The sequence below is a fragment of the Giraffa tippelskirchi genome, chromosome 8 (assembly GCF_054371585.1).
Source record: "Giraffa tippelskirchi isolate mGirTip1 chromosome 8, T2T-mGirTip1v1.2.pri, whole genome shotgun sequence".
NCBI classification, from domain to species: Eukaryota; Metazoa; Chordata; class Mammalia; order Artiodactyla; family Giraffidae; genus Giraffa; species Giraffa tippelskirchi.
The window spans coordinates 40,362,938-40,377,282 of NC_137282.1; the positions used below are offsets into that span (position 1 = coordinate 40,362,938).

Consider the following 14,345-nt stretch of genomic DNA (forward strand, 5'->3'; position numbering starts at 1 on the left):
TAATGAAAGCTGAGCACCAAAGAATTAATGCTTTTGAACTGTGATGTTGGAGAAGACTCTTGAATGTCCCTTGGACTGCAAGGAGATCCAACCAGTTCATCCTAAAAGAAATCAGTCCTGAATATTCACTGGAAGGACTGATGCTGAAGCTTTGGCCACCTGATGCAAAGAACTAGTTCATTGCCCTGATGCTGGGTAAGATAGATGGCAGGAGGAGAAGGGGATGAGAGAGGATGACATGGTTGGATGGCATCACCAACTCAATGGATTTGAGTTTGAGCAAGCTGGGAGTTGGTGATGGACAGGGAAGCCTGGTATGCTGCAGTCCATGGGGTCACAAAGGGTGGACATGACTGAGTGACTGAACTGACTGACTAAACCAAAACTGTATTCATATTTTAGGAATGAGTTTAATAGAGTTTTAGTAAATAGTAAGAACATTTAATTATGGGAAGTAAGAAATGCTGTTTTTATAAAGATGAACTATTTGAGGTTGACATCTTGAATACCTTTAATTTTTTCTACAACTTTTTTTTTTTAAAACTAAGTGAAAAACATAATTCTGGACTTCAAAAATTCTTCAACTGTTATTGTGCCTCAATTATTTTATGAGTTTAGTACATTTTATGAGCATTTTCCTTTTGAGGACTTTGTGTGTCTGATCTGGAGCATGAACTCTGCAGTTACTCTTGATGAATCAGCTTGTAAGTTGTGTTTAGGTGTTCAAAACTGGTTGTATTGACTCCAGCCCCTTTTTCCCCTTAAGTAATCCAACCCCTTGATCGTGTTTTAGCTTCCCTGGTGGCTTAGACAGTAAAGCATCTGCCTGCAATGTGGGAGACCGAGGTTTGATTCCTGGGTCAGGAAGATCCTCTGGAGAAGGAAATGGCAACCCACTCCAGTATTCTTGCCTGGAAAACTCCATGGATGGAGGAGCCTGGTTGGCTATAGTCTATGAGGTCACAAAGAGTTGGACATGATTCAGCAACTTCACGTCACTTGATCATGTTTTAGTATTAGTTTGCCACCTGAGGGTGCTCATTTCTCCCTGATGAACCACAAAATGAGTCAGTTATGAGGATTCCTGGCTCAAGCCTGAATGATTCAACCTACTATCCTGAGGGCTTCTGTCCGGATGGGCACATGTGGAGCAAACTCTCAACTTGGCTCCCTTCTCTACATGGAAGTAGGAAGTGTAAGTTGTTCAGTCGTGTTAGACTCTTTGTGACCCCATGGACATAGCCCGCCAGGCTCCTTTGTCCATGGAATTCTCCAGGCAAAAATACTGGATTAGGCTGCTGTTTCCTTCTCCTGGGAATCTTCCTGATTCAGGGGTCTAACCTCCATCTCCTGCATTGCAGGAGGATTCTTTATAATCTTAACCACCAGGGGAGCCCACATGGGTCATCCCTAAATCTGCATCCTCACTGCTGGGATACTAGACTTGCTTCTCCAGTTCCTGCTGCATACTCTCCATCTGGATCCTGATATGAAATTAAACTATAGGGTCATAAGAGAAATTCATCTTTTTATTATTATTATTTTATTTTTAATTGGAGTATAATTGCTTTACATAACTGCCCTACAACAATGTGAATCGGCTATTATATTTATATGTTTATATCTGCGTCCTCTTAAGTCTCCCTCTTTCCCCTCCTATTCCATGCCTCTAGGTCATCACAGAGGTGAAGAGTAACTCATTTTAATCACCTATCAGAATACCTTATTTTGAATAGAATCCTTTAGGTGTTTGTTGTTGATGGTCCTTCTCTTATTATCACAGTGGACAATTAGAGTTTATTTTCCTTGTTTTTGTTGCCAGTTTTTTTTTTCTGTAATCACATTTTCCTGCCATAATTGGTTTGATTCTATAAAGCACAGCTTTGCTCATGTCAAAAAAAATGATACTGCACCTCAATTATTTTAATACCTTACTACATTTTTAAACATTTTCACCTGAAATGTTAAATTTACAACTTGGTTGACAATAAAAGGCCATATGAAAGTGAAAGTTGCTCAGTCAAGTCTGACTCTTTGCAACCCCATGGACTATACAGTCCATGGAATTCTCCAGGCCAGAATACTGGAGTGGATAGCCTTTCCCTTCTCCAGGGGATCTTCCCAACCCAGGTGTTGAACACAAGTCTCCCACATTGCAGGTGGATTCTTTACCAGATGAGCCACAAGAGAAGCCCAAAGACCATATAGTACATCTTGAAATACAACCATGTAAAGGACAGTGAATTTTGTATGTTTAACAGAAATACCTTTCCTTGAGTTTCTATTTTCTACCCATAATGTATCTGTATTTGCTACTCTATGATACAAATAAAAGGTAGAGGTCATTATACTTGAGAAAAAAAGGAAAATATCACAGTTTGCTCCTTATAAATATAGATACATTGGATACAAATATTAGGAAATAAAGCTATACCATGTTATCACTGATTATAAGAAAACCAGAGTAGCTACAGCAATATCAGAAAAAGGTGGACTTCAAGAAAAGGAATATGTCCATGGATAAAGATGCAGATTATGAGACATAAAATCTCCTGAGTAATAAAATAACTTAATCATATATATATACACATAGATATTAAATATTTATGTGAATAGCCTAAGAAGTCTCCAAGAACTTATTTTAAAAAATCTAATTATCAAGGTCACAGGATATAAAATCAACATATTATAACAATTAAAAGAAAACATATTTAAGGTTAAGTTTAAGATTCTAGAAAAAAAATGAAAAATTAGGAACAAAGGGGGAGGACCTAATCCACCTGATTTCAAGATTTACTATAAAGCCACAATAATTAAGAGAATGTGGCATCAACATAAAGGTAGAAATAAAAATAGAATAGATAGAACAAAATAGAGGACCCACAAAAAATTCACATACAAAATCTCTAAAAATGTCAATGTAATTCTGTTGGGGACAGATTCTTAGCTGAACTATATATCAATGTGATAAAAATAGAAATCTTCACCCATATCAAACACAATCCTTCAAGTTAGGCTTCAGCAAAACATGAACTGAAAATTTCAAGATGCCCAAGCTGGATTTTGAAGAGGAAGAGGAACCAGAGATCAAATTGCCAACATACATTGGATTGTGGAGAAAGCAAGGAAATTCCAGGAAGTCCTCCACTTCTGCTTCAGTGACTATGCTAAAGCCTTTGACTGTATTCTCCTGAGAAACCTGTATGTGGATCAAAAAGCAACAGTTAGAACTGGACATGGAAAACTGACTGGTTCAAAATTGAGAAAGGAGTACGTCAAGGCTGTATATTGTCACCCTGCTTATTGAACTTATATGCAGAGCACATCATGTGAAAGGCCAGGTTGGATGAATCACAGACTGGAATCAAGATTGCTGGGAAAAATATCAACAACCTCAAATATGCAGATGATACCACTCAAATAGCAGAAAGTGAAGAGGAATTAAAGAACCTCTTGGTGAGAGTGAAAGAGGAGAGTGAAAAGGCTGACTTGAAGCTCAACATTCAGAAAACTAAAATTATGGCATCTGTTCCCATCACTTCATGGCAGATATTAAGGGGAAAAGTGGAAGATGTGACAGACTTTATTTTCTTGGGCTCCATAATCACTGCAGACAATGACTGCAGCCATAAAATTAAGATGCTTGCTCCTTGGAAGGAACCTTTGGCAAACCTAGATAGTATATTAAAAAGCAGAGATATCACTTTGCCGAGAAAAGTTTTTATAGTCAAAGCTATGATATTTCCAGTGGTCATGCACAGATATGAGAGTTGATCCACAAAGAAAGCTGAGTGTTGCAGAACTGATGCTTTCCAACTGTGGTAATGGAGAAGACTCTGGAGAGTCCCTTGGACTGCAAGGAGATCAAACCAGTCAATCCTAAAGGAAATCAAGCCTGTATATTCATTTGAAGGACTGATGCTGAAGTTCCAATACTTTGGCCACCTGATGTGGAGAGCTTACTCATAGGAAAAGACCCTGATGCTGGGAAAGACTGAAGGCTAAAGGAGAAGAGGGTGGCAAAGGATGAGGTGATTAGGTAGCATCAGTGACTCGATGGTCATGAATTTGAGCAAACTCCAGGATTTACTGAAGGACAGTGAAGGAAGCCTAATGTGCTGCAGTTCATGGGGCCGTGAAGAGTCAGATATGACTTAGAGACTGAACAACAACAACAACAATATACCTACTGTTTTACTTGTATTTATAAAGAAAGAAAGTCCTAGGAATTTAAAAATTAAGCAAAAATATCATGAATAAAAGAAGCTTTTCTTTAATTTTTAAAGATTTCCTCACAAGAGAAAAATGTTCAGTTTAAGCAGAGATATATTATCCTTGATGTTCAGTTTCTTCTTGATTATTTTGCTCTGTATTTGATAGAGCAAATATAATTGAAAAAGAGAAAATATTTCCATCTATACAAAGACTGCTAAACATATTTGAATTTCATTATAACCTTAAATTGTTATGTATCTTTTATATTCAAGGCATGCTTATTTATTAGTTTGTAAATTTTGTCATGGCTGTGATTCTGTCATTGTAGATGGTGATTTTTTTTTAAATATCACTGCGTCAGGTTTTTCTCTCCTTCTCTGGTGATGGCAGATAGAATATTTCACTTTGGATAGGAGTTTGGATAAACATGAAGATAGAGAGTGCATCTCTCAAACCTAGGATCTCTGAACTGAAGTACCACCTTGTTCACTGCTATGTCCTTGGCACATTCTTACCATACAGTAATTGCTCAATAAATGTTTGATAATGAGACATTGAATAAGTTTTTTTCCCCCTACTGGCTTTGAGAAATGCATTTTAAACTTCTGGTTGAGAAATGCATGGTATACCACTTCAGTTCAGTTCAGTTCAGTTTAGTTACTCAGTCATGTCCGACTCTTTGTGACCCCATGAACTGCAGCACGCCAGGCCTCCCTTTCCGTCACCAACTCCCTGAGTCCACCCAAACCCATGTCCATCGAGTCGATAACGCCATTGAGCCACTTCCTCCTCTGTCATCCCATTCTCCTCCTGCCCTCAATCTTTCCCAGCATCAGAGTCTTTTCCAATGAGTCAGCTCTTCACATCAGGTGGCCAAAGTATTGCAGTTTCAGCTTCAACATCAGTCCTTCCAATGAACACTCAGGACTGATCTCCTTTAGGATAGAGTGGTTGGATGTCCTTGCAGTCCAAGGGACTCTCAAAAGTCTTCTCCAACACCACAGTTCAAAAGCATCAATTCTTCGGTGCTCAGCTTTCTTTATAGTCCAACTCTCACATCCATACATGACCACTGGAAAAACAATAGCCTTGACTAGATGGACCTTTGTTGGCAAAGTAATGTCTCTGCTTTTTAATATGCTATCTAGGTTGGTCATAACTTTCCTTCCAAAGAGTAAGCGTCTTTTAATTTCATGGCTGCAGTCACCATCTGCAGTGATTTTGGAGCCCAGAAAAATAAAGTCAGCCACTGTTTCCACTGTTTCCCCATCTATTGGACATGAAGTGATAGGACTGGATGCCAAGATCTTAGTTTTCTGAATGTTGAGCATTAAGCCGATGTTTTCACTCTCCTCTTTCACTTTCATCAAGAAGCTCTTTAGTTCTTCTTCACTTTCTGCCATAAGGGTGGTGTCATCTGCATATTTGAGGTTATTGATGTTTCTCCCAGCAATCTTGATTCCAGCTTGTGCTTCATCCAGCCCAGCATTTCTCATGATGTACTCTGCATGTAAGTTAAATAAGCAGGGTGACAATATACAGCCTTGACGTACTCCTTTTCCTATTTTGAAGCACTCTGTTTTTCCATGTCCAGTTCTAACTGTTGCTTCCTGACCTGCATACAGGTTTCTCAAGAGGCAGGTCAGGTGGTCTGTTAGTCCCATCTCTTTCAGGATTTTCCACAGTTTATTGTGATCCACACAGTCAAAGGTCAGCAATGGTTTTTGGGGTATTTGGAGCGAGGCAGTAATATATAGTGGTGGAAAAGGTTTATTATGGGAATAGACTCCCTGGGTTCAAATCCCTGTTCTGCCACTTATAAGCTGTATGATCCTGAAAAGATGCTAACTTCTGTGTAAAAACTTATTAACTGCAAATAGAAGCCAATAATAGCATCTATGTAATACAGCTGATGTGATCATCTAATATGTGTATATAAATACTTAAGACAGTAAGCGCTATAGGGATCCTTCTTAGCTCATTTAATAAAGTGTTCCTACTACTTGCTAGTTTTTGAGTGACTCCACATATGTAGTACAAAATTGTTAGTGTTTTACAAATCAAGCAACAGTATTTCTTTAAAATGCTTTAAAAATTAAGTAACTTGATGGATTTAATTTCTAAAGCATTTTGAAAATAGCAATTTATTCATTTATTTAATAGAATTATTAAAAGAAATAATTCTGGATAGCTTTCCTATGTCAATCAAATGAGATAACCTACTATTGTCTTTTAGAAATAATAGCAATAAAAATATAGATAGGCATAATTTAATGTTTCAGAAACTAATAACCTCAAACACAGGGTAAGGGCATAGTTTCCATGGGGGTTGTACGATGAAAATATGAAACATGAAGAGATTACTTTTACTAGAGGAGTATATTTTTAAATTCTACTTCCTTTAGAAATTATGAACAGAGTTTTGATTTGGGTTTGTGTCAAAGGAATTTTCCAGGGTAGAAATCTTTCTGATAGTCATTTTTATTCATTTTATTTGTTTGGATTCACATTTTCAGTGAAAAATTACACATTGGTTTCAGAATTTTCTCTGTTGAATAAATATGGGGAACCCAATCCCCAGGTTGCTGAAGTGGAGGGGTCACTGTTAATATCAGAGCTAGGAATGTGAAGCAAAAGTTGTGACATATAAACTGTGCTACTAGTCATTTTTCTGTATATTAATATTCTCGAAGGATCTTCAAAGAGTTCATTTAGAAAAAAACAAGAAAATGACTTTCCATTGTATAAACTCATCATCTTTTTAAAAGAGAATATAGCTTGTCATTCTGAAAATTGGAAAATTGAATTTATTCTGTAGTTCAGTGAAAAGTATAATCAGTATAATGTAGTGATGGTGACAGCTCTCTGGAGGTCACATTATTATCATTCTCATTCTTCTACTTTTAGACAAAAGTTGATTCAAAGATTTAGAGACTTTATTTGATAGTTCAAAAGACTCCAAGAAAAGAAATCTGTCACATATAAGCTAAGAAGTCTTCTTCAATGAACACATTAAATATGATTATGTTTTCTGAATTGTTAGATTTTTAAATATAGTCCTATCTAAGTACCTCTATTCCTATTATTCCAAGATATAATACAAAATTTTAAATTTAAGAAAAGAGAAATTAATAATAGTCTTTCTGGAATATTCACATATTCCAGAATATAGCATCCATCTGCAAATTATGTATTTATTTGAGATCTCTAGTAGATGGATATTTTAATTCTCAGGCAGTATATAAATGAGGAAAATATTATAGTATATTCTTATAAATTTGTTATATATGTTACAAAAAAATTCTGGTGTGAAGAGTAGCTTTCCAACAATTGGATCATGAAGATAATTTCCAACTAGTGTAAAAGAGTGTTAATAGTGTGGTCATGAACATAGAGATTTTTGAACTACTGAGACTTGGAATAACATATTTAGTTCTAAATACAAGCACTAGCAAACAACTTTTTTTCAAGTAATCTAGTCCCTCTATTTTATTTCTTGATCACTAAAAGTAAAATAATACTGGTGGTGCTTAGTCTCTAAGTCCTGTCCGACTCTTGCGACCCCATGGACTGTAGTTCACCAGGCTCTTCTGTCCATTGGCTTCTCCAGGCTAGAATACTGGAGTGGGTTGCCATTTCCTTCTATCATAAGGATATAGTGTAATTGTTATGATGACTATATGAGAAAATTTTCTAGATTTAATGAGATTATAATTGACTAGTCCAGAGAAATCACTGCCTTATTCAATCATGAAGGTTTATCAGGGAAGTGTTTGCTTCTTACCCACTTATGTTCCTTTCTTCAAATGGAACACATATTTTTACTTCCAATATTAAATCAGTTTTTAAAATAACTTAACTAATAAGTCTCCATGAAATAGGGTTATACTAAAAGTTTTGTGACTGGAAAGATATTCAGTTCAGTTCAGTTCAGTCACTCAATCGTGTCCGACTCCTTGAGACCCCATGAACAAGGCATGCCAGGCCTCCGTCACCAACTCCTGGAGTTTACCCAAACTCATGTCCATCGAGTCGGTGATGCCATCCAGCCATCTCATCCTCTGTCGTCCCCTTCTCCTCCTGCCCCCAATCCTCCTCAGCATCAGGGTCTTTTCCAATGAATCAACACTTTGCATGAGGTGGCCAAAGTATTGGAGTTTCAGCTTCAACATCAGTCCTTCCAATGAACATCCAGGACTGATCTCCTTTAGGATGGACTGGTTGGATCTCCTTGCAGGCCAAGGGACTCTCAAGAGTCTTCTCCAGCACCACAGTTCAAAAGCATCAATTCTTCAGCACTCAACTTTCTTCACCATCCAACTCTCACATCCATACATGACTCCTGGAAAAAACATAGCCTTGACTAGACAGACCTTTGTTGGCAAAGTAATGTCTCTGCTTTTCAATATGCTATCTAGGTTGGTCATAATTTTCTTTCCAAGGAATAAGCATATTTTAATTTAATGGTAAGATGCTAGGCATGGTCAAATCAAAATAGATGTTGAAAATGAACTGTCAGTAAGTGAAAGGAAAGGAAAGTGAAGTCGCTCAATCGTATCCGACTCTTTGAGACCCCATGGACTGTAGCCTATCCTCTACCCATGGGATTCTCCAGGCATGAATACTGGAGTGGGTTGCCATTTCCTTCTCCAGGGGATTTTCCCAACCCAGGGATAGAACCCAGGCCTCCCAAATTGCAAGCAGATGCTTTACCCTCTGAGCCACAGGGAAGCCCATCAGTAAGTGAGAATGATTATAAATCATGTGAATCAGCCCAATAAAAAGGCAAATGCATAGAAAATGGACATACATCATATTTTCAAAGTGAAGATAAGCATGTTAATAGTTTATATTGAAAAATGTTCTTTGACACTGATTTTTTTGTCTGTTTTGTTTTTGTTTGGGGTTATGCATATTTTTTTTGGAAGTCTGATATACATTGTGATAGATGGCTTTTGCTTAAAATGAAATGTCAGTTGTCAAATGAATAGAAATAAACACTTTTATTTTTACAAGTGTATTGGTAATATACTATTAATTCAACAAAAATTAAAGAAATTCTCTTTTTATACAAAGTAATTATTGTTACCTGGGTCAATTTTTTTTCTCCAATTAAAAAAAAATATTATTCAAATCCCTTAATTTACACCAGAGTTCACTCTTGGTATTGCACATTCTGTATGTTTTGACAAATGTATAATGATGTGTAGCCACCATTATAGTATCACGTGCTGTGCTGTGCTGAGCTTAGTTGTTCAGCCATGTCTGACACTTTCAACCCCATGAACTAGGGCCCTCCAGGTTCCTCTGTCCATGGGGATTCTCCAGGCAAGAATACTAGAGTGGGTTGTCATGCCCTACTCCAGGGAATCGTATCAACCCAGGGATTGAACCCAGGTCTCCTGCATTGCAGGCAGATTCTTTACCATCTGAGCCACTAGGGAAAGAGATAGAGAAAGAAAAAGTTGCTCAGTCATGTCCGACTCTTTGCACCCCCATGGACTATACAGTCCATGGAATTCTCCAGATCAGAATACTGGAGTGGGTAGCCTTTCCCTTCTCCAGGGGATCTTCCCAGACCAGGGATCGAACCCAGGTCTCCCGTATTGCAGGCAGATTCTTTACCAGCTGAGCCAGCAGGGAAGCCGGAGCCACCAGGGAACCCCATACAATTTACTTTACACAATGCCTATTCATTCCTTCCTGACACCTCCTGGAAATCATTAATCTTTTTATTATTCTCATTGGTTTGCTTTACCCAGACTGTCATATAGTTGAAATTGTACAGTAAGTAGCCTTTTCAAATGGACTTTTTTCACTTAGTAATACTCATTTAAGATTCTTCCATGTCTTTTCATGTCTTGATATCATATTTATTTTAGTACAGAATAATATTTCATTATCTGCATCTACCAAAGTTTATTTATGTATTCATCTTCTTAAGGACATCTTGTTTGCTTCCAAGTTTTGAAAATTATGAGTAAAGCTGCTGTAAGAATACTTGTGGAAATTTTTGAAGAGACATGTGTTTTCAGCTCTTATGGATAAATAGCAAGAAGTACAATTGATAGATCATATGAACCGCAAAGAGTCGGGCATAACTGAAGTGTCATAGCATGCATGCACAAACGTACAGATAAGAATATATTTAATTAAGTAAGAAACTGCCAAACTATCTTCCTAAATAGCTATACCATTTTGTATTTTCAACAAAAATAAATGAGAGTTTTTGTAACTCCTTACCCTTTCCAGAATTCGGAACTGCCCGGTATTTTGGATTTTTGTCATCCTTATAGGTATGTAGTGCTATTTCATTGTCGTTTCAATATGCAATTCCTAAATGACTTATGATCTTGAGTATCTTTTCATATGCTTATTTTCCATCTGTATATCTTTTTGAAATGGTATCTGTTTGAGTCTTTTACCCATATTTTTATTGGATTGTTCCTTTTCCTATTGTTGAGTTTCACGAGGTCTTTGAATATTTTGAGTATCAGTCCTTCATTAGGTATGTCTTTTGCAAATGTTTTTTCTAGTCTATGGCTTGCTGTCATTCTTTTGACAATGGCTATTACAGAGTAAACAATTGAATTTTAATGAAATTGAGCTTATTAATTTTTTTCTCACTGTATATGCCTTTGATGTATATTTGAAAAATCATCATTTCCAAGGTTACCTAGGATTTAGCCTATGCTATCTTTTAATAGTATTATAATTTTTTTAATTTCATATTTAGGTCTGTGATCCATTTTGAGTTAATATTTGTGAAGGATGTAATGTCTGTGTCTAGATTCACTTTTGTGCATGCGGATGTCCAGTTGTCCTAGCACCATTTGTTGAAAAGACTTTTTTCCATTGTATTGCATTTTCTTTTTTTCAAAGATCAGCTGACTGTATTTATGTGGGTCTATTTCTGGGCTTTCTGTTGTGTTCCATTGATCTATTTTCCTATTCTTTTGCCAGTACCACATTATGTTGACTATATAGCTTTATATAAGTTTTAAAGTTGGGTAGTGTCAAGTCTTTGACTTTTTCTTCTTTACATCATATTAGGAAAGAGTTTTCTTTTTTAATTTAATAAAATATAGACTAACAATTGTTTTCTAGATATGTTTTATATTCTAGAGCAAACATTAGCAAAGTTTTTTTACTAAAGAGTCAGTATATATTATGGGCTTGTGAACAATATACTCTTTGTTTCAACTATTCAACTCTGCCTTTTCAAGTGAAACAGCCTTAGGTAAGATACAAATGAATTATAGATTGGATGTGTTACAGTATATTTTTATGGAAGAACCAGGGGCTGGGCCAGATTGTTCCAAGGACCACAATTAGTTTAATACCTGTTTTAGAGTATGGCTTCCTCACCAGCAATAACATCTGTAGCAAAGGGACCATATCTATTTTGTTTACTACCTTGTAACTGCTACCAAACAAAGTTCTTGGCACATAATATGGACTTAATAAATGTATGGTGAAGAGATAAATGCAATAATGTTTTTTTCATTGGCAACATTTATTAATACTTTAGTTCAGAGAAATGATAATTTAGTAGTGTAGATCCCATTGCTAGCAAAGTGTAAACGTCATTAAAAGGATTCTGGTTCCATGAAACTAATGATTAATGTACATCCTTCAGTGAGAATATTATTGTATGTCACTCTATGAATAATGCATGCTATCATCCACATCTATTGATAATAGTTTGTACAATTTGATGAGCCTATAACATAAGAAGGAAAAAAATTGATACTATTCTCATTGTGATTGTGGTTTAGTTGCTAAATTGTGTCCAACTCTTTGCATCCAACTCCATGGACTATAGCCCACAGGCTCCTTTGTCCATGGGATTTCCCAGGCAAGACTACTGGAGTGGGTTGCCGTTTCATTCTCCAGGAGATCTTCCAACTCAGGTATGGAACCTGGGTCTCCTGCTTGGTGGGAGGGTTCTGTACCACTGAGCCACCTGGGAAGCCCACTATTCCCATTAGGTAACCCTAATTTCTATGTTTAATATTGATGACTCTATGTAAGATTTGTAATGGAAAAATTTGTAATATTGATGACTCTATGAAAGATTTGACTCTATGTAAAATTTGTAAATTTGCATTTAGTTAAGATACATATTATATAAACAAGTTTTTCATGCCTCTGAAGTAGATACTTTCAGCCAAACATAAGACACAATGCTGATATTTTCAGTAAATTTTATTGTGTAAGTTAGAAGTTTCTTCAGAGAATTCAGTTTATTTCATATTTTAATTTAGCATTTCAAAATGTCTGCATAAAGTTATTTAGAAGCACATTTATTTGTGTAAATTAGAGGCTATTTTAGTAGTCAATTGTAGTATTAATATTCATATTTCATTCTAGCCTGCTGATATTCTTTATTCTAATCAGAATATGCAAACCTTTGTTATTATTCACTGTTAACATCCCATTAACAAATCACATGCGAAAAAAAGTGTTCTTTAGCACATTGAGAATGCAATTGAAAGAGGGATTTTATTTCTGTGGGATCCAAGAGACATACTGGTATAGAAAATCAGAAGTAGGAAATGATCTAGAAGAGTTTTGTTTTTGCTCAGGAAAATTTATATTTATGGACTATAATTATATTTATTTATTTACTATCATAGATATATATGAGAAAGACCAGTTTATAAAAATGATGTGGGAGTTTTACTTTTAATGAAATTAATTTTAATAAATTATATCTTAGTTAGAAATTGGAAATTTTTCTTAGCATACCAAGTTTCACTCTTAAAATTTACACTATCAAATATTTAATCCTTATATTATTAAATATAAGAATAATCATGGAGCTTAAAAGAACCCCAAGAGTATTTAAAAATTAAGACAATATCCTCTTTGTGTATCATAGAATTGCTATATTTATTGGTGTCATTTTTGCTCATGAGAAAGCAATGCAACTGTTTGATGGTAAATATTATCGGGCCAAATTCTCTGCAATGGCCATTGAATATTCAATGGCCATTGAATATCCAAGCAAATATCTTAGTGGATTTCATTGGTATCAACAGCAATCCACTCTTTTAAGTAAATTCCTCAAGTACACCTATTCCCATCTAATATTAGCCATTGTGTTTTCTGAATTTGTTTCCATAGTAGCATATTTATACCCATGGTAAATAAAGACTTTATTTATACCTTATATTACTGATGAACAAAAGCCAGAACTGTTCATGAGAAAAAAAAATTGATATAGTCTATTAAACTTGATTTTAATTGTGTTTTAACACAAAATTTTTTACTGATTCACAACCCCAAATTATGACTGCCCAATATTCACTACTGTGGCCTCCATCCAACTGGCCCTGACTTTATTATACATGAGGCCTAGTTTCCAATCTCTCAAGCAATTTATAGGACATGTCTATTGGCATGTACTGCTTTTGGTTCAGAGTGCATGGTTTAAAAATTGTCATCATAATTATCCTTTCTCTCAGCATTCCTATCCCAATAAGTAACACTAGAAAGGTTAAGTTTTCCTTTAAGGCAAGTCCAAAAAACAACTATAGTTGTCTCAAAAATTTAGCTTTCCTTATACTCTGCATTGAAATATTTCATGGGGGTCTACACTTTAGTTCTTCATAAAGAATATATCCAGTGAAAAATAATTATAATTTAACTTAGATACTCAAAATATCACAAGGGTTAATATTACCTACACTTTATTGACATAAGAACTGAAGCTTAGAGGTCTTTATCATCTTGTTCAAAATTACATTGCTGATGGGATTGTAGGCTTCCCTGTAGCTCAGCTGGTAAAGAATCCACCTGCAATGCATGAGACCACTGTTCGATTCCTGGGTTGGGAAGATCAGCTGGAGAAAGGGATAGATGGAATTGTAAAGGCTGTAAAATAAGTGGCAGGTATTTAGGTAGAAAAAGTAGAAAGGAATATCAGTGAAAGAGGGAGAGAAAATATACAATTAAAAGAGTAGATGAAAAGACACAAGGTATTGCATATGCTAACTGAGCAGTGTTATCAAATATTGATGCAGTTAAATATTGATGATACTAAATTGTTAAGAATATATGTCATTTTTCTTTTCATTTAAATATTTTTTGATTGAACAATCTGAATTCATTGTGATTTTCTTTGA

General features: G+C 35.6%; 1 protein-coding gene across 1 annotated transcript in view; it reads left to right on the top strand.

The window, feature by feature from the left end:
- The first annotated feature begins 1,020 nt into the window (after nucleotides 1-1,020).
- The window catches only part of CDH9 (cadherin 9), a 175,232-nt gene continuing 161,907 nt past the window's right edge, over nucleotides 1,021-14,345 (top strand). Inside the window, exons 1-2 of the mRNA XM_081523423.1 lie at nucleotides 1,021-1,195; nucleotides 10,468-10,511. Coding sequence (XP_081379549.1) covers nucleotides 1,100-1,195; nucleotides 10,468-10,511 — 140 coding nt within the window. The 5' untranslated portion in view covers nucleotides 1,021-1,099. The remainder of the gene's footprint in view (nucleotides 1,196-10,467; nucleotides 10,512-14,345) is intronic.